General features: G+C 38.5%; 2 protein-coding genes across 2 annotated transcripts; both read left to right on the forward strand.

Annotated features, from left to right (window-relative positions):
- The first annotated feature begins 725 nt into the window (after positions 1-725).
- LOC120613111 (olfactory receptor 1D2-like) lies at positions 726-1,679 on the forward strand. Its single transcript, XM_039875730.1, has one exon. The coding sequence runs from the start codon at positions 741-743 to the stop codon at positions 1,677-1,679; it is 939 nt and encodes a 312-aa protein (XP_039731664.1). The 5' UTR covers positions 726-740.
- A 14,818-nt stretch (positions 1,680-16,497) lies between these two features.
- LOC120613113 (olfactory receptor 1A1) lies at positions 16,498-17,683 on the forward strand. The gene has a single exon (XM_039875731.1). The coding sequence runs from the start codon at positions 16,754-16,756 to the stop codon at positions 17,681-17,683; it is 930 nt and encodes a 309-aa protein (XP_039731665.1). The 5' UTR covers positions 16,498-16,753.
- The last annotated feature ends 1,870 nt before the right edge of the window (positions 17,684-19,553 follow it).

The raw sequence follows: 19,553 nt of genomic DNA on the forward strand, positions 1-19,553 counted from the left end.
GATGATATCATGATGATGATCATGATCATGATGATGAATATTTCTTGAGTATTCACTGAAGGCCAGCTCATTGTGTTAAGCATTTTATTGCTTCATTTGATTCTCACCCCAACCCATTTTTCACAAGAAGAAATAGAGTATTAAAGAGCTCAGGTAACTTGCCTCAGGTTTCACAACTAGACAGCATCAAAACTTGGACCTGATTTTAGGTGTTCTGAAATTCCTCTTTATTTCTAATGGCATTTCAGCTGTTCGTTTTGGGTTTCCCAGATAAATCATCTGATCAGCAAATAATGATCATTTTCCCATTTCCTTTCAGTTATATTTTTACTTCTCCCCTTTCTTCAATTGTATAACATCAATTTCTTGTACTGTATACACCTGTTTTAAATATCACTACATATATTACAATCTCATAATATAACATACTGATCTTTAAGCACTTCCAAGAGAATTGTAAAATGATATTATTTAAAATAACACATCGATGTTATTCCTATAATATTGAGTATGCCAAATTAGATGTGGCTGGAATGACTAAGTTGCACAAAGATTTTCCATGTTCTGTTTTTGTGTCTGTTATTACATTGTTCCCTATGCAAAGTATACAAATATAAAATTTAGCCTAAGATATTTTTAATGCTAAGAAAACAGTTAATTTTGATCATTTGAATGTCCTTATTCAATTGTGGGCATTTAGTAAACATCTGTTGGTCCTGGTGTTGCAGAAAGTTGAAAAAATGGAAGGAGGCAATCAGAGTGGGGTCTCCGAGTTCCTGCTCCTGGGCCTTTCAGAAAATCCTGAAGACCAGCGGGTCCTTTTTTGGGTGCTCCTGTCCATGTACCTGGTCACAGTGGTGGGAAATATGCTCATCATCCTGGCCATTGGCTTTGATTCTCACCTGCATACTCCCATGTACTTCTTCCTGGCCAACCTCTCCTTCACCGACCTCTTCTTTGTCACCAACACAATCCCCAAGATGCTGGTGAACCTTCAGTCCCAGAACAAAGCCATCTCTTACGTGGGATGTCTGACACAGCTGTACTTCCTGGTCTCCTTGGTGGCCCTGGACAACCTCATCCTGGCCACAATGGCATATGACCGCTTTGTGGCCATCTGCCACCCCCTCCACTATGCCACAGCCATGAGCCCTAGACTCTGTATGTTGCTCCTCATCTTGTGTTGGGTGCTCTCTGTCCTCTATGGTCTCATCCACACCCTCCTCATGACCAAGGTGACCTTCTGTAAGTCTCTAAAGATCCACTACATCTTCTGTGAGATGAATGTCCTGCTGAGGCTCGCATGTTCCAACACGGAAGTCAATCATGTGGTACTGATGGCCACAGGATCCTTCATCTTCCTCATCCCATGTGGGTTCATGATCATGTCCTATGTCTGGATTGTCAGAGCCATCCTCCGAATACAATCAGCCTCTAGCAAGTACAAAGCCTTCTCCACTTGTGCCTCTCATTTGGCTGTGGTCTCCCTCTTCTATGGGACCCTTTGTATGGTATATCTGAAGCCCCTCCATACCTACTCCATGAAGGACTCTGTAGCCACAGTGATGTATGCTGTGGTCACCCCCATGATGAACCCTTTCATCTACAGCCTGAGGAACAAGGACATGCATGGGGCTCTGGGAAAACTCTTCCTAAGAAAGGCTTCCCGGCAAGGTTGACATGAGGGTAATTTTGGAAAGGGCATTAAAGTGAAGACCAGGTATTTCCTCCACCATGTGCAAAGCATTATCCTATGGGGGACACAGGAGTGATTAGGACATAGCTCCAGCTTAGAATGAGCTCATATATCTGTGATGAAGAAAAGACATGAATGTGTAACCTAAAGGCTCACAGACCTCACAAGCTAAGGCAATAAATAAGGTCACACTAACACTAATATTAGAAGTTTGCAGGATCAAATCCTTGGACTTGCCTGACACAGGACCCCAGTCCCAGCCTTATCCAGATATATCCAATTATTGTCTAGTAGGGTCTCTCAGGTTCTTAGCACACATCAACTCATATTCTTCTGAACTTCTCTAAAGGGCTTGCTGCCTGCAACCCGTTTATAGCAGATACCTTGCACCACCCCCACCGCAGATGCCCAAGGTGAACCCGCTCTTTTCCTAATGCTCTGCTGGGCACAGTTCCCACTGATTCAACCTGACCCACGGTCCCTGTGATCATAGCCCCTGACATTTAGACAGAAATGGCAAGAGATTCATCTTCTTGCTCTGGGAAGATTTTTGTTCTTTGATCCTCAAAGCAATATTATCTCTCTTGCCTTTCTCTGCATTCCTTTCTCTGAGAGAAGTCACATTTTATCTTTGGGAAGTCCACCCTTGCCTTTACTTCTGTGGCTCCTCATCTCCCATCGCTTCTTCATTTCTTCTAAACAAAATTCTCAAGCATATCAACACATGCTTATGAACAGGAATGGTGGCGGAGGCTGCAGAAGGGGAGGAAGTAATTGTGAAACTCAATCTCTACTTAAGTTCTATGATTCTGACACCAATTCAGATGTGTGGTTTCTTTTCCATACCACAAAACAATTCTCCAACATCAGTGGGTGTCCTACAATTCAACTTAATTCTGACCGTATTTGCTGGGAGATAGCATCACATCCCATGGGTTAAGACTCAGCTCCTATAAGACTGCACCCACACACACACTTCAGACACCAATTGCAAATCCAGTTTGTCATCTCTTTCTGACTGACTAGCTATAGATCAGAGGTTCCAACAATCTCCTTCATGGGTTCGATTACTTTGCTAGAGCAGCTCACAGAATCCAGAGAAATATTTTACCTACTATAATATCGGTTTATTATAAAAAGACAGAACACCCAGATGGAAAAGATGCATAGAGCAAGGTATGTGAGAAAGGGCACGGAGCTTCCATGCCCTCTCTGGGTATGCCACTCTGCCTATCTCCACATATCACCAACCTGGAAGCTCTCTGACTCCCATCCTTTGGGGTTTTATGTAGGCTTCATTACATAGTCATGACTGATTAAATAATTGGGCACGGGTGATTGACTCAACCTCCAATCTCTTGCCCCTCTCCAGAGGCTGGGGGCAGGCTGAAAGTTCCAACCCTTCAGTCACATGGTTGGTTCCCCTGGCAATGAGCCTTAGGCACGTTCTAAAAGTACCCTCATGAACATAAACTCAGGTATGGTTGAATCAAAAAATGGGCAGAGGACCTGAACTGACACTTCTCCCTAGAGGACATACAAATGGACAACCAATATATGAAAAGATGCTCCACATCACTAGCTATTAGGGAAATGTAAATCAAAACCACAATGAGATATCATCTCACACCTGTTAGAATAGCTACAATCAACAGAACAAGTAATAACAAATATTGGAGAGGATGCAGAGAACAAGGAACCCTCATACACTGCTGGTCAGACTGCAAATTGGTACAGCCACTATGGAAAACAGTATGGAGGTTCCTCAAAAAACTCAGAATTGATCTACCATATGATCCAACAATCCCTCTACTGGGTATTTACCCCAAAGACTTGAAAACTCATATCCCAAAAGATATTTGCACACCGATGTTCATAGCAGCGGTACTCACAGTGGCCAGGACATGGAAGCAACTGAAGTGTCCTACGATAGATGATTGGCTAAAGAAGCTGTGGTACATATATACAATGGAATATTACTCAGCCATAAGAAGAGATGAAATACTGCCATTTGCTACAACATGGATGGACCTCGAGATAATTATGCTAAGTGAAATAACCCAGACAGATCAAATAGAAAATCCCATGACATCACTTATATGTGGGAAATGAACCTAAAAGCAACAAATGAGCAGGACAAACAGAGACTCATGGACAATGGACTAGTGGTTACCAGAGAATAGGGTGTGTGGGAGGAGGAGGGAGGTAGAAGGGGTAAAGGGAGTCAAATATCGGGGGATAGGGGAAGGGTGAATTGGGTAAAGGGGATCAAATATATGGTAGCTGAAGGAAACTGGACTTTGGGTGGTAAACACACAATAGAATAAACAGATATCAAATTATAATGTACACCTGAAAATTATATAATTTTATTAACCAATGTTACCCCAATAAACTTAATAAAAAATAAATAAAATAAAATATTTTTTATTTTTCAAGTACATTGGACACACAATATTGTATTAGTTTTAGGCATATAACATAGTAATTAGACATTTATATACCTTACAAAGTGATCACATTGATAAATTTTGTACCCGTCTAACACCATGCACAGTTATTATATTATCGACTATATTTCTTATGCTATCTCCATGACTTTACATGTCCATGACTTTTTTGTAACTATCAATTTGTACTTCTTAATCCCTTCCTCCTTTCACCCATCCCCTTACCCCCTTTACATCTGGCAACCGTCAAGAATGTTCTCTGTATCTATGAATTTGTTTCTGTTGTGTTTGTTTATTTTGTTCTAAAGAGTCCACATGTAAGTGAAATTATATGGCATTTGTCTTTGTCTAATTTACTCTACTTATTTACTCTACAATACCTTCTAGGTCCATCCATGTTGCTGCAGATGGCAGGATTTCATTTTCTTATGGTTGAGTAAATATTCCATTGAATATATGTATTGTCACTTCTTTATCCATTCATCCACTAATGGACAGCCAGGTTGTCTGCATATCTTGGCTATTGTAAATAATGTTCCAATGAACATATGAATTCACATGTCCCTTCGAAGTAGTGTTTTGGGTTTCTTCAGATAAATACGCAGGAGTGGGATTTCTGGGTCCTTCTTTATATCTTGTTATAGACTTGGTTTTAAAGTCTATTTTGTCTGCTATAAATATTGCTATCCTAGCTTTTTTGTCACTTCCATTTTCATTAATTATCTTTTTCCATCCCTTTACTTTCAGTCTGTGTGTGTCTTTCACTCTGGAGTCTCTTGTAGGCAGCATATGTTAGGATCTTGTTTTCTTATCCATTCAGCCATTTTATGTCTTTTGATTGGAGCATTTAATCCATTTACGCTTAAAATAATTGTTGATAGATATGTAGTTATTGTGATTTTATTATTCACATTTTTTTCTTCTTCTTCTTATTCTTAAAAGTCTCTTTAACAATTATTGTAATACTGGTTTGGTGATGATAAACTCCTTTGGCTTTTTCTTGTCTTGCAAGCTCTTTTTCTATCCTTTGATTCTAAATGATAGCTTAGCTGGGTAGAGTAATCTTGGTTGTAGGTCTTGTTTTTCACCAGTTGGAATATTTCATGCCAATGCCTTCTGGCCTGCAAAGTTGCTGTTGAGAAATCAGCTGATAGTCTTATGGAAGCTCCTCTGTAGGTAACTAATAGCTTTTCTCTTGCTGCTTTTAAGGTTTTTTTGTCTTTAATCTTTGGAAATTTAATTATGATATGTCTCAGTGTGGGTCTCTTTGGGTTCATCTTCCTTGGGACTCTCTGCCCCTCCTGGGCTTGTATGTCTATTTTCTTCACCAGGTTAGGGAAGTTTTCCATCATTATTTCCTAAAAGAAGGGTTTCGATACCATGCTCTCTCTCTTCTCCTTCTGGTACCCTTATGATATGAATATTGGTATGCTTGTTGTTGTCTCAGAGGCCTCCTAAACTATCCTCATTTTTTCAAATTCTTTTTCCTGTTTGCTCTTCTGGTCGGGTACTTTCTTATCTTTTAAATCGGTGATTCGATCCTCTGCTTCATCTAATCTACTGTTGATTCCCTCTAATGTATTCTTTATTCAGTTATTGTAGTCTTCGTTTATTTGTTTTGTTTCATTTGGTTTTCTATCTCCATTTTTATGTTTCCTATCTTTTTGCTGAAGTTCTCATTGAGACTGTTGAGCATCCTTATAATCAGTGTTTTGAACTCTGCATCTGGTCGAGTGTCTCCACTTTGTTCTTTTTCTGGAGCTTTGTTCTGTTCTTTCATTTGTAATATGTATCTTTGTCTCCCATTTTGCCTGCCTCCCTGTGTATTAGGTAGGGCTGCTATGTCTCCTGGTCTTGGTAGAGGGCCTCATGTAGTAAGTGTCCTGTAGGACCCAGTGGCACACTATCCCTGGTTCCTTGAGTTGGGTTCTTCAGGTTTGTCCCTTGTGTGGGTTGTGTGTACCCTCCTGTTGAGGTTGAGCCTTAGTTACTGTTTGCATGTCAGTGGGAGGGACTGACCCTCAGGCTGACTGGTTGTGAGGACTGGTCGTGGCTACAGCAGAGGATCTGTTGTGCAGGGGCTGACCCTAGAAAGCAGGATTCACTTTAGCGGGGCTCTGGTGCCTGCTCAGTCTGCACTTTGGGTATACCATCCACAGAGGCAGCCAGGTGGTGCTCTGTCTTGGTCCAAGGCCAGCCACCTGGCATACTGGTTAAGTTCAGCTGCTGCCTGTGCCTTGCCTGGAACCACCTGACATGAGCCACAAAGAAATATTCAGATAGCCACCACTGTGCTGGGCTTAGTGATGCCTAGGAGAGGCCAAGCCTTAAACCGAGGCTGCCTGACACCTATGTCAAGCTTAGCGCTGCTCAGCAAGAGGTACAGGGCACACCGAGGCCAGATGCTGCTTGTTTGGTGTTTGTGAACCTTGGAGAGATTTTAGGAAAGTCCACAGCATGAGACAAGACAGGCTGTTTGTATAGAACACCCATTGGAAATGGCTTGGGTGGGTCCACAAGTTGGGTGAGGCGGGGTCTCATGGAATCGCCAGGGCAGAGCAAATAGTGTTAGCCAGGTTGGTGGAGACTCCGATATGGCAGCTGCCTGCATCTGCACGCTGGGTGATGGGAGGTCTCAACAAAGAAACAATGGCTTCTGCCAGCACCGTCTGGGAGAAAACTGTCTCTCCTGCCCTTTCTGTGAGGCCAGACAATTCAGTTCCTCCCTATATGTCTCTGGTGCCTTTCAAGCTGCTGCCTCAGGGCTCGAGCTCAGAATGAGTGAATCCCTTGGCGATTAAGTCCCTTTGCAGTCTCCTTAAGAGGAATCCCTGGGACTCCAGAAGCCCTCTGTCTCACTTACCCATGATGTCCACTAATTGTCACAGCCAGAAGTTAAGTGAGCTTCTCTTCCCAGCACTGGAACCCTGGGGTGGAGTATCGGGTGGGGGCTGGGACCCCTTGCTCCTTAGCAAGGACCTCAGTAGCCAAGATAGCTTCCTGATTTTAACTGCCATCCATGTATGTGTGTGTGTGTGTGTGTGTGTGTGTGTGTGTGTGTGTGAGAGAGAGAGAGAGAGAGAGAGAGAGAGAGAGACCAGCCCATTCCATGTCTCCACCCCTCCTACCAGTCTCCACATGCCTTCTTCTTTCTGTACATCCTTAGTTATAAGACTTCTGTTCAGCTAGACTTCAGGCAATTCTCAATGATGGTTGTTCTGTAGTTTAGCTGTAATTTTGATGTCGTGAGAGGATGTCAACACAGCACTTACCTATACTGACATCTTGACTGCAAATGGAATTTAGATGTTTTACCTTTCTATTTAAAGGTAAAATAGATATCTGACTCCAGTAGATTTCTTTAATACTAAAAATATAAAGGTTTATATCTCTTTCTAGAATATATATAGACCATAGATGATTTGATTTGATACAACGACGTCCATTTTTAAAAATTTTAGTAGTGGCTATCTAGTTAACTGGTAGAATTGATATACTTAAACTTTCACTTATGTATTTATAAAGTCAAGAACAAAATAATATTAAATCTCCTTCAGAGATCACAAGAATTAGAAGGTGTTTTGCTCCCTGATTCCTTTCTAGTCTTCAATTCATGGTCTTTGTTATATTATTCAGAAATTTAAATTCACAATACTTAAATTTGTAACAATCAAATGTCACTTTAAAAATATTTTCCATATTTTTATTTACAATAGAAGTAACATAGATGAGTACAGAATTTTGAGTTGTAAAATTGTCCTCTTAAAACTTTGATATTTCTTCAATGTTTTCTGCAATTGGTTTTTGTTGAGAAAAGCCAGAAGCTCAATTTGAATGTCTATCTCTTTTTACATGATCTATTATTCAGTTATTGAAATTTTTATTCATAAAAATGTGATTTCTATAATAAAATAGCAGTAAGATATATCTAATATTTTCATTAATAGTATTCAGAATATAATGAAGCTTTCGATTGTGCTCTCATTTTTGATTCTCTACAATATTACTCTTTTCTGTAACTTTAATTATTGCTTTTGTTCAATTTTTGCTTTTGTTCTCTTTGTTCTGGTTTCTTTCTATGGAACTGCTATTCTTAAGTTAGATCTTCATGTTCTCCCCAACACCCCAAATTTCTCCTTTATTGTTTTAAATTTTTGTCCTTTTAATGTTCCTTAAGGAAGGATTTCTACTATGGTCTGAATGTTTGCATTCCCTCAGAAATCAGTGAAATCCTAATGCCCAAAATGATAGTATGAGGAGGTGGGGCCTTTGGGAAGTGTTTAGTTCATAAGGGTGGGGCCTCATGAATAGGATTACTGCTCTTATAAAAGAGATCCTACAGAGCTCCTTCCCCCTTTTTGCCATGAGAGGGCACAACGAAAGGGTCTTCTATGAACAGGAAGCCCGCATCAAACGCCAAATTTGTCAGTACCAAGATCCTGGACTTCTCAAGTTTTCAGAACTGTGAAAAATAAATTTCTGTTGTTTATAAGCTATCCAGCCCATGGCATTTTTTATAGTAGCCTGAATAGACTAAGACAGCTTCTTAATTCTGTCCTGAATATTACAAATTTATTTTCTGAAATGTCAATTGTGCCTAAAAAGCCAATTAAAATCATTTTTCTGCTCCTCTTTCATGTCTATCTTCTGTTTCTGTGTCAATCTCATTTTCATCTTAATTTGTTCGTTTGATACTTATTTTAAATATCTTAAGAGTGTGTATATATGTACCACATCTTCTTTATACATTCATCTATTGAAGGGCACTTTGGTTGTTTCCATGTATTGACCACCGTGAATAATGCTACAATGAACATCAGGTGCATATATATCTTTATGGAGAAATGTTTTCAAAATTTGGGGGGTAGATACCCAGAAGAGGAATTGCTGAGTCATATTTTAATTCTATTATTAATTTTATGAGGCACTTACATACTGTTTTCCATAGTGGCTATACCAATCACTCAATCATAAGAAAAGATGAAATACTGCCATTTGTGACAACATGGATGCATCTTGAGGTTATCATGCTAAGCGAAATAAGTCTGACAGAAAAAGTTGAGAACCGTATGATTTCAACTATATGTGGGATATAAAACTGAAAGCAACAAACAAACAAGACAAACAAACAAAAACTCATCGATAAGACAACAGTTTAATGGCTACCAGAGGGAAAGGGGGTAGGGTGGGAAGTAGGGTCAAATATATGGTATGGAAGATTTGACTTCGGATGGCGAAAACACAATGCAATATACAGATGATGTACTATAAAATTGTACAGTAAAACGTATATAATTCTATTAACCAATATCACCTCGATAAATTTAATAATAAATAAATAAATATCTTAAGAATATACAAAATAATTTTAACAAATATGGTGATAAAAGGAAATTTAACTTTGGGTAGTAAATGCACGATGCAATATACATATGATGTATTATTTAACTGTAACCTGTATAGTTTTATTAACCAATGTCACCCCAATAAATTTAATTTAAAAAAGAACAGAACTGAGAAAATATTGTTTTCTTCCTTAACTGCATTTAAATATAATAAGTTTTTCTTCCAAAAACTTAAGGTGTTGCTCCTCTTTTCTTCCTCTGCAAATATATTTCATAGATCATTCTTTTTTAAGTGTCTATAAACTAGAAGAGATTTAACAAAACCTAATATTTTCTAAGACAATTAAATTTGGTCTCTCTCACCATCCACAAGATTTTCTCTTTAGGGCATGAAAGGTCAGAGACTCCTTTCATAAGCTATGAAAGATGTAGTCACGGAACACATAAATATTTGCAATGTTTGAGGTGAAAGCACCATTTTCTTCATAGTCCTCTTTGGTACTATTGCATAATTTCTTGTCCCTAATGGTACCCAGAAAACAAAACATGTAAGTAGTAAGAGATTCCACAAAGCACATAAAGAGAAAAAATGTGATTACTAGGAAGAAGATATTTACTATGAGATGTCATCTTATCCATGTCTGAGGAGTCCTCATCCTGGACACTGGAGCATGATCTGAACACAGTGCAGGTAACAACAGAGCAAATAGGAGGGTGCAACTTGAAATATATCTTAAGGAAAATGTAATTCGATAAATATTTCAACATCTACCATGTGCAAAATCTGAAGATTTGAGAGAGTTGTACACCGTAAAATAACGGTTACAATTTACTTAGTAAGTGTTAACTATTTGCCAAGCTCTAGTTTAAGAACTTTTCAGATATTAATTCATTCGATCCTCAGAACAGCTTTCTGAGGATGTGTTGTTGCTTTTGTTATTCCAATTATAGAGATAAGTAAACACATTAAATAACTGTCCAAGGTCCATTATAGCCAGTAAGTGGCAGAGCCTGGAATGAAACTCAGCCAGAGCTCAATCTTCACCATAGTTTTCTGTAGAAAGTAGTAACCTCTCTGTGACAGGAGGAGCTAAGTCATAGCAGCGTGATGACCATTAATCAGGGCTGTTAGGAAAGCGACAAATACATGAAGTGAGCTAGATAATAGCTAGGTCCTTTCCATATACAAGAATCTAAAAATTTCAGAGACTTACTATCGAAATACTAGAAAAAAGGAAGTTTACCATCATAACGCTTCTCAAGAGAAATCATAGACAAAAGATGAAATAGAATTCTTCCTCTTTGCACATTTAATACCGGAAAGGTTTCAGTATAGCCTGAAATAAAGACCATGAGCTCAGTTGTACCACAGTCCTTGTACCCCAGGAAGTGGTTTCAAGTTTGTACTGAACAGCAGAGGAGAGGAGAGGAGCCCACATTCCAACAAAGAGGCTAGAATAGGTCAGCCCAGTGCTTGGACCCTGGAGACGCACTGTCTCCAAAACCCTGTTGCCCATCCTTCCTTCTAGAAGAACACTGGGAAAGATTACTCTTGAGAACCACTATGTCCCCGCAGGGCAAAACTGTAGAAGTACATAATGAGTCTCAACGATTACTCTGACAATGGCCTGAATGAACTTGGGGGAGTCATGTTTCAAGAGACTTTATAACCTGGTGAATAAGTCACAATTTTCTTTATCTTATGACTCATCCTGTTTCTTAGAGGACGAAACAAGAATCCTCATCTTCGGGCTCCATGCAGGATAGCTCCTTCCACCCCTTCTGCTCCCCAGCTGGGAAACGTGGGGCTCCTCTTTCCATAGCATCCAAGTCTTATCATTTTCACCCCCGGAACAGAGGACCCGCTTTCTAACATGCCTGCCTCCAGAAAGGAATGCTAACAGGTGCTGGACCAGCTGGCTGTAAATTCCCATATGTGGAAGAGGAGTGAAGACCACAGGACCAGGACCTTTTTTGACAGCACCTGAGATGACTCCCCACACAGGGGCTGTGGACATTGGAGAACAGTCTCTGTGACACTGACGTCGAGGGACAGATAGCCATCAACGGCACTAAATGCGTTATCCCCTTTGACTCTCACAACACCACCAAGAGGTAAGTAGAATTATTTTGTCATTTTAGCAAATTAAGAAATTGGTGAATTGAATGGCCTAAAATCACACAGGGACTAGCAAAACTAGGACTCACACCTTGGTTCCAGAACCCAAAGTCTGAAGATTGAATGGACAAAACAGAAGGGGAGAAGGAGAGAGGGAGAGAGGTGGAAAAGAGAGAAAGTGCAGAGAGAGAGAGAGAGAGAGAAGAGGAGAGTGAGAGAGACAGAGAGACAGAGAGACAGAGAGACAGAGAACAAACTCCCCTGCTGACAACAGTTATTCTTGGGCCCTTATCCATGAAAACCAGATGAGGAAGGGGTAGTTTTGACTTAGTTATCTCAGTCCGGAGCTCTCCACCTCCTAAAGTAATACTGTATTTGTGTGTGTGCACACACGTACACTAGCACAAGCCCATTGTCTTAGAGAAGAGCTACGAACCCACCTGCACCCACATTCAACAGTGCAGGTTAACAGGCCCTTTCAGAAAATTATGTTATTTTATTATCAAAACACTGATGGGTCAAAGCACTTGGACATTTCTTTGGCCTTGTCTGCTAACTGTGATGTCAAAAGAAAGCATTTGGCCTCTTGTGTCCCTGAAAAACTGTCCGCAGCACTGTTACTCATGTGACAGACATCTCAGAGCACAAACACTTTCCAAGAAAATAGATTTCAGTGGCCCAGCATTGCCTGGAGGAACTCTGGTTCACTCCAGTGAACTCAAGGCTCTCCCTCTGTCTCTAGCATTCACGCTGAGGCATCTCCTGGCTCCTCTCCCTGGGGGCATATGGTTCTTTACCTCTCTCTTCAAGATTTCAGCAGAAATCATCTCTCCTTGTGAAGACAACTTAATGTCTAACACTGCAAATCCTGAAATCCTTGTGCTCAGAAACTTCTCTGGTTCTGCGTCTTTATTTAGTTCTCTCATTGATTACAACAACCACTTCTTTTCTGGTACAGCTTTTCTGATATTTATTAACATTTTTAAAATCAACTTGTGGTTGTACTTGTCCAGATTGTCATTCAAAATGTTGCCTTATTCATCAGTTATTTTATATGCCCAAATACCTATGTTTGTATTAAACAAAAGGTTGCATATGTCTGATGCCAAAAAGGGTAGTACGATTTATATCCACTATATTAATTTTTAGTATGTAACAAATAAAGTACAAAGGCCTTTTGTTGGTTCAATATGTTCCACAATATAACCCCAAACTTGTTTTCCAGGCTGATTTCCCATTATTGGCTGTACTAGCTTCTCCTATGACTTGTCTATTGTAACCTTTCGTACTTAGTTTCCTACTGTATTTTGGGTCCTCTTCTTATCAGTGTGTGAGACTCTTATGTATTCCGAATACTGATGTTTAATTGAGCGTTTGGTGGATACCTCTTTCTCATCCATGACTTGTCTTTCCCCTTTATAGTGTCTATAGTGTCTCTTTCACACTACTGTTTTAAATTTAAAGTAGTTAAAGTATAATACATTTATCTTATATTTTCTGTTTGGGGCTGGTTTAAGAAATTAATTCCTTTCCTGATATCATAAACATATTTCTCTCTAAAATTTTTTTCAGCTTTATTGTGATAGAACTGGCATATAACATTATATAAGTTTAAGAAGTACAATATTTATTTGATATGCTTATAAATTTTTTGCAGTTTTGTTTTTCACAATCCTTTAGAGATTGTTTTTCACTATTATTTTCACATATGGGTATCCCATTATTACAACACTATTTACTAAACGGTCAGTTTATCCTTTCCCTGCTATTTCTAAACCAACCCATGTCCTATACCAACTGCTAATAAATGCTTAATCTCTATCTGGACTCTAGTTTGTTACATAGGTCATTTTTCATTCTTTACATCAGTACTACTCTGCTGTTTGAATTACCATAGTAAATCATTTTGATACCTGATGGCACCATTACTTCCTCCTTATTCTCTCCAAATTCTCTTAGCTCTTTACAGTTCCTTATTCTTCTACATGCTGAATCCCATGTTTAAAAGAAACATGTGGTATTTTGATTGGGATTGCATCAAATTCATAGGTTAATTGAAAGAGAATCGATGTTCTTAATGACATTGAGTCTTGCCATTAGCATTGCTAATCTCTTCATTTTTTAAGTATTCCTTTTTTGTCCTTCAGTAAATTTCTGTAACTTCTGAAACCAGTTGGACTCTTTTGTTAGAATTATTTCTAGATTCTTTAATATTTTCTATTGTTATTGTATGAGTCTTTTTTAAAATTAAAATTTCTAATTATTGTTTAAGAACAGTACTGATTGTTTTTCATATTGGTCTGTATCAAACAAACTTGCTGACATCTAGAGAGATACCCTTGGAAATCCTTGATTGATCTAGAGATTCCCTTGGGTTTTCCTTGTAGACAATCATATTTTCTGTGACTTTTAGTCTTTGTTTTTCTGTTCCAATACTAACATAGAAAAAAAATTCTAATGTTACTTCACAGACAGGGCAACACTTCACATATTTTACACAGAAGTCTCAAATTAACACTTTACTTCATGCGGATCTGTGGACACATCTCCTGTACCAAATCACATGCCAGATCACAGCCTTTAGGGCCTTGTTTGCAGCTGGAAACCCCAAGGGGCCAGAACAGCATCAGCTCTGTCTTATGACTCTTGCTCTGAGTATTCGTTTTGTTTCTCATAACTAAATATTTCCATTTCTTTCTTTCAGGCTTGGCCATATGTATATTTTATTATTTTTTAAATTTATCTAGAATTTCTATATGTTTTCATTGAAAGGAGACCTGTCAACACCAGCTTACTCTGTCATATTGCCATGAACCACTCTTCTAAAACACTACACTTCCACACTGTATGAACTAAACAGTCTCTGAGCCCTTTGGCTTTATTGAACCCTCTCAACCCTGAGATATTATGATTCTGTGTGAAGATAGGAAAAGGCATTTCAAAAAAGAAAACCAAATTCCTTTAGATTCGAAGATGAAAAAGCATATCATACTTAGATCTTCATCCCCTGTGCCTAGTGTGTAATTTACACATGAAAATTAGTGGTTGAATTAATTGTAGATGAAATTAATTATTGAGTAGAGTTCTCTTTTTTAAAATTAGTGAATGATTTAGGATATCATGGACTATAGTAATAAATAGATCTCAAAGGTGTAATAGCTTAAACAAAAAAAATTAATTTCTCTCCTATGTAACAGTCTCAGTGGGTATCCTTGGTGGTGGGTGACTCTGCTGAATGTAGAGAACCAGGGACACGAGCACATTTCACCATGTGATTCCACCATCCCATTCAGTCTCCTGGTCATTTCCATCTACTTGGCATGACAGCAAAAAATGTAGGAAGCCCAGAACTGGAACACATGGATGAATTTGATAAAACTTGGTCTCACGACCACAACTCAGTGCAAGGGAGCCTGGAAATGTAGTCTAATTGTGTGTCCAAAGAAGGGAACAACATGTGTTTGGATGAGTAGATAGTAGTCTCTGCCAAAATTAACATGCCTCAGAGTACAAGTGGATCAAAGAGAAAAGAATCTATAGTCAAGCAGTTAAGATAGCATTACAATATTTCAGGTAAAAAAGAATGATGATCTAAGCTAAAGCTCTGAGGCAATACGCAGAAAAGTTGAATTGTGTAAGGATTATTTTAAATAAAGAATCAACAAGATCAGATGTAGAAGTGAAGGATAATCTGGTGAGTGTCTCTATGAGCATCCCATATATGGGCGATCCAAGAACTAAACCTTGATTTAACATCAGAAATATTGAGTGAAAACTTACTGTTTCATACAATGAACAATATTTCACAATGATCTCTCTCATTAAAGTAACGTATGCGACAACATGGATGGATCTTGAGATAATCACGCTAAACGAAATAAGTCAGACAGAAAAAGTTGAGAAGCATATGATTTCATTCATATGTGTGATATAAAACAGAAAGCAACAAACAAACAAGACAAACAAACAAAAACTCGTATATACAGAAAACAGTTTAGTGGTTACCAGAGAGGAAGCAGGGAGGGAAGGAGGTAGATAAGGATAAATGGGGTCAAATAGATGGTGATAGAAGGAGATTTGACTTTGGGTGGCGAACACACAATGCAATATACAAAGGATGTATTATTGAAGCGTATACTTGAAATCTATATAATTTTATTAATCAATGTCACCACAATAAATGTAATTTTATTTTTTAAATGTGCAGGGTGGGGCTTTACGCAGACATGCTGGTAGGATGGCTGAACACAGAGATGTGGGAAAGAGACATCGACCCTACAGATATAGACCTGAGAGATTACTATGCAGTAGTTGAAGTGACTATGGAATTGGATAAGCCACCAAAAGAAATAACAAAGAGAGAAAAGAGCTTTGAAGTTATCTATATTAGAGAGTTTTCCAAAGAGATAAAAAGCCTTCTTTACAAATGGGACTCTTGGGGAGGAAAGTCACTCGGCCTGTTATTGCTAGGACCTCAACCCACTGGTCCTTGTGATTCATAATCTTTCAATGTCAGCGTAGATACCTGCTACTTCCTGGGTTCTGCGATCACTATGAGTTTGGTCCTTGGAAGAATTCCTAATTTCCAGGCTGGTCCTTGCATTAACACACCGTTTGCACTGGTGTATTTGATCAAATATTCCAAAATGTTGTCCTTTCCATATCATGTGTAATGAAATTAGCATGTGATTGATTCTGGTTTCTCCATTAAGTTGTAAGGTCCCTCAGAGCAGAAACTGTGCCTTACATGTTGAACAAATAATTAGTAAATTATATTTTTCACATATTCTTGATTTTTCCATAAGCTTAACAATGTATCAAGTGCATGCAATATGAAAGTTAAGTATTTGTGAACTGATTAAATCCTAGGTCTTTGGGTAGTGGTGCTGGGATAGGGGAGGATGGGCTTTTCTGGTCAAAGATTCCTTACTTCCTAAAAATTAGGGTCTGGGGTTAACCATCAATTAGTCCCACTGATCAACAGGGGTATTTTCCCAAAATGTTGGGTTTCTCTGGATTTAGTAAACTCCGTTGTAAAGGTGGCTGGTCACTTGAGTTAAAACTGGTGGATAAGGAAAATCATTACACATAGTAACTTCACTAATAATTTTGAATTCCTTTCCCCTTTCTTAATAAAGGAGCCATGAGGGAAGAAAACCAATCTTCTACCCTGGATTTCATCCTCCTGGGAGTTAGTGGTCAGCAGGAACAGGAAGATTTCTTCTTCGTCCTCTTCCTGTTCATTTACCCCATCACGCTGATTGGAAATCTGCTCATCATCTTGGCCATCCGCTCTGACATTCGCCTTCATAACCCCATGTATATTTTCCTTGCTAACCTCTCCTTTGTGGACATCTTCTTCTCCTCTGTAACCATCCCTAAGATGCTGGCCAACCATCTCTTGGGCACCAAAGCCATTTCCTTTGGGGGATGCCTAACACAGATGTATTTCATGATTGCTTTGGGTAACACAGACAGCTATATCCTGGCTGCAATGGCATATGATCGTGCGGTGGCCATCAGCCGCCCACTTCATTACACAACAATTATGAGCCAACGGTCTTGTGTCCTGCTAGTTGTTGGGTCTTGGGTAGTTGGAAATGCCAATGCCCTCACCCATACTCTGCTCACAGCTAGTCTGTCCTTCTGTGGCAACCAAGAAGTGGCCAACTTCTATTGTGACATTACCCCTTTGCTCAAGCTGTCCTGTTCTGACATCCACTTCAATGTGAAGATGATGTACCTAGGGGTTGGTGTTTTCTCTGTGCCGTTACTATGCATCATCATCTCCTATATCCGGGTCTTTTCCACGGTCTTACGTGTTCCATCCAAAAAGGGTGTGCTCAAAGCCTTCTCCACTTGTGGTTCCCACCTCACAGTTGTTTCTTTGTATTATGGGACAGTCATGGGCACGTACTTCCGCCCTCTGACTAGTTACAGCCTAAAGGATGCTGTGATAACTGTGATGTACATCGCAGTGACTCCAATGTTAAATCCTTTCATCTATAGTCTAAGAAATCGGGATATGAAGGCTGCCTTGGGGAAACTCTTCAGTAAGAGAATCTCCTCATAACCAGTGTGAGGTCATATTGGAGACTGCAATCACCAATTAGGAGGCACTTGAAAATCCATCCCCAATGTCCTTCCCCTCCAAGAAGCCACCTTTGATATTGCCAGTTAAAAAGTCTTCTCTGAAATCTTGTAACAATTTGTGAGGCATCTTATCGGTACACATTATTGCCCTTTGGCAGAGTGGCAGCACTGGATATTGGGTTCATGTCTCAGCTATTGTACTGACTGTCAGAGTAAAGTTGAGAAGGTCCTGAAGCTCAGCTTCTATATCTACATTTAGTAAAAGTAATACTGCCTGCTGCTGTCACAGGATGTGAGGATAATGATAGTTCTTTATTTGAAGGCTATAAATCACTAATCAAATATCAATTTTTATTGGACCATTATATTTAATCACTCCTTCAATGCTTTCCATCTTCACACATCACTGTATCTTTCATAACCTTGGTCATATATAGTGTATCCAGTAATTCTTCGTAGAAAGTGGGATGAATAAATGAAAATATCGGTCTTTTAAATGTAATCCGATAATGGTCAGATATAATCCGACTAGACATTATTAACCCATCCATTAAAATCTTTAAAGGAGCTGACGTCGCAAGATATTTTTGTTCTTGCTGTATTATGGACTAAGTTACACTATTTCTAAAGGGCATAAGACTCTTCCTAAAATCTTACGAAAATGACACTCATCAATAGTTATTGCATTTTAAAGTAATAAGTATTCTGATTTAATTAATATAATAAAGTGTTGATTTAATTAGTCATAACATAAAATGAAGCTACAGCGACGGAAAATTTGGATCCCAAATAATAAATGAAGGAAAAAAAGAAGTATTGAAAATGATTTGACCAGGTTTCTCCAGCAGGGCCTGGAAGATAAGGCTTTTATTCTGGATGACTAGCCCAGATTATGTAGGTGATAGTCACTAAAACAGAGAGAGTTAACCCAGCAGGTCACTAAATACCCATTAACGAACTCCACTACCTATGATTTGATTCTGTTCATGAGAAAATTATCAAACTTTTCAAACTACTACTAAAATACCAATGATTGCCCTCAAATAGCATATTTCCAAATAGAATAACATTTTGAAGAGGTAGATTGAGTGTATCTTTGTACAGTGCGCAAGTTGTTTTACTATCTACTATTTTTAACTGCCAGTAAAAAATATAAAATTATCTTCTACATTTAACTCATATTGCCAAGAATTTTTCCATGAATGTTGGAAGATGATGTTATTCATTTTTTGATGCTTTTTGTGTCTCTAAAATAACAAGGATGAAAACTATCCCAATTGTCTTCTTTTCAACAAAAAAGGATTTGATTACAAAAGCATATAAATCTGTGTGAATGAATGACCAAATAATGGAAAGGAATGAAGGTATTTCATTTATGGAATTTTCAAAGTTGGCCAATAAAAATTTATTATCTGTCTATCCCCATGAGAATGTGAAGATTGGGGATGTTTGGTTCACTGCTGTATCTTCAGCACTTAGACAGTGCTGATTTATAGTAACTACTTAATTAATTTGTATTAAATTAATAAATGAATCCTGCAATATTTTGTTTAACTACTGAATGAAATAAGGTTAATTTTTCTGTTATAGGTAAAATTAAGAAAACCAAATGGTATGAGATAGTTCACATATTTCCCCCATAGTTAAATATTAAGTGCCAAAGAGGGTATATAAAAGAGTTGAGGATGTAAATTCTTAGAAGAATGCCATACCGCTTAACTGCCACATCGATCTGACTTTATTCCTCTGTTTTAATTTAGACAAGGGAAGTTGACCTCTCCTACTGTATGACCTACAATAATCATAAGAATCAATATGTTTATACCTTTAAATACAAATAAAAATCATTG

This window comes from Pteropus medius, unplaced genomic scaffold, assembly GCF_902729225.1.
Source record: "Pteropus medius unplaced genomic scaffold, Ma_sr-lr_union100, whole genome shotgun sequence".
Lineage (NCBI taxonomy): Eukaryota > Metazoa > Chordata > Mammalia > Chiroptera > Pteropodidae > Pteropus > Pteropus medius.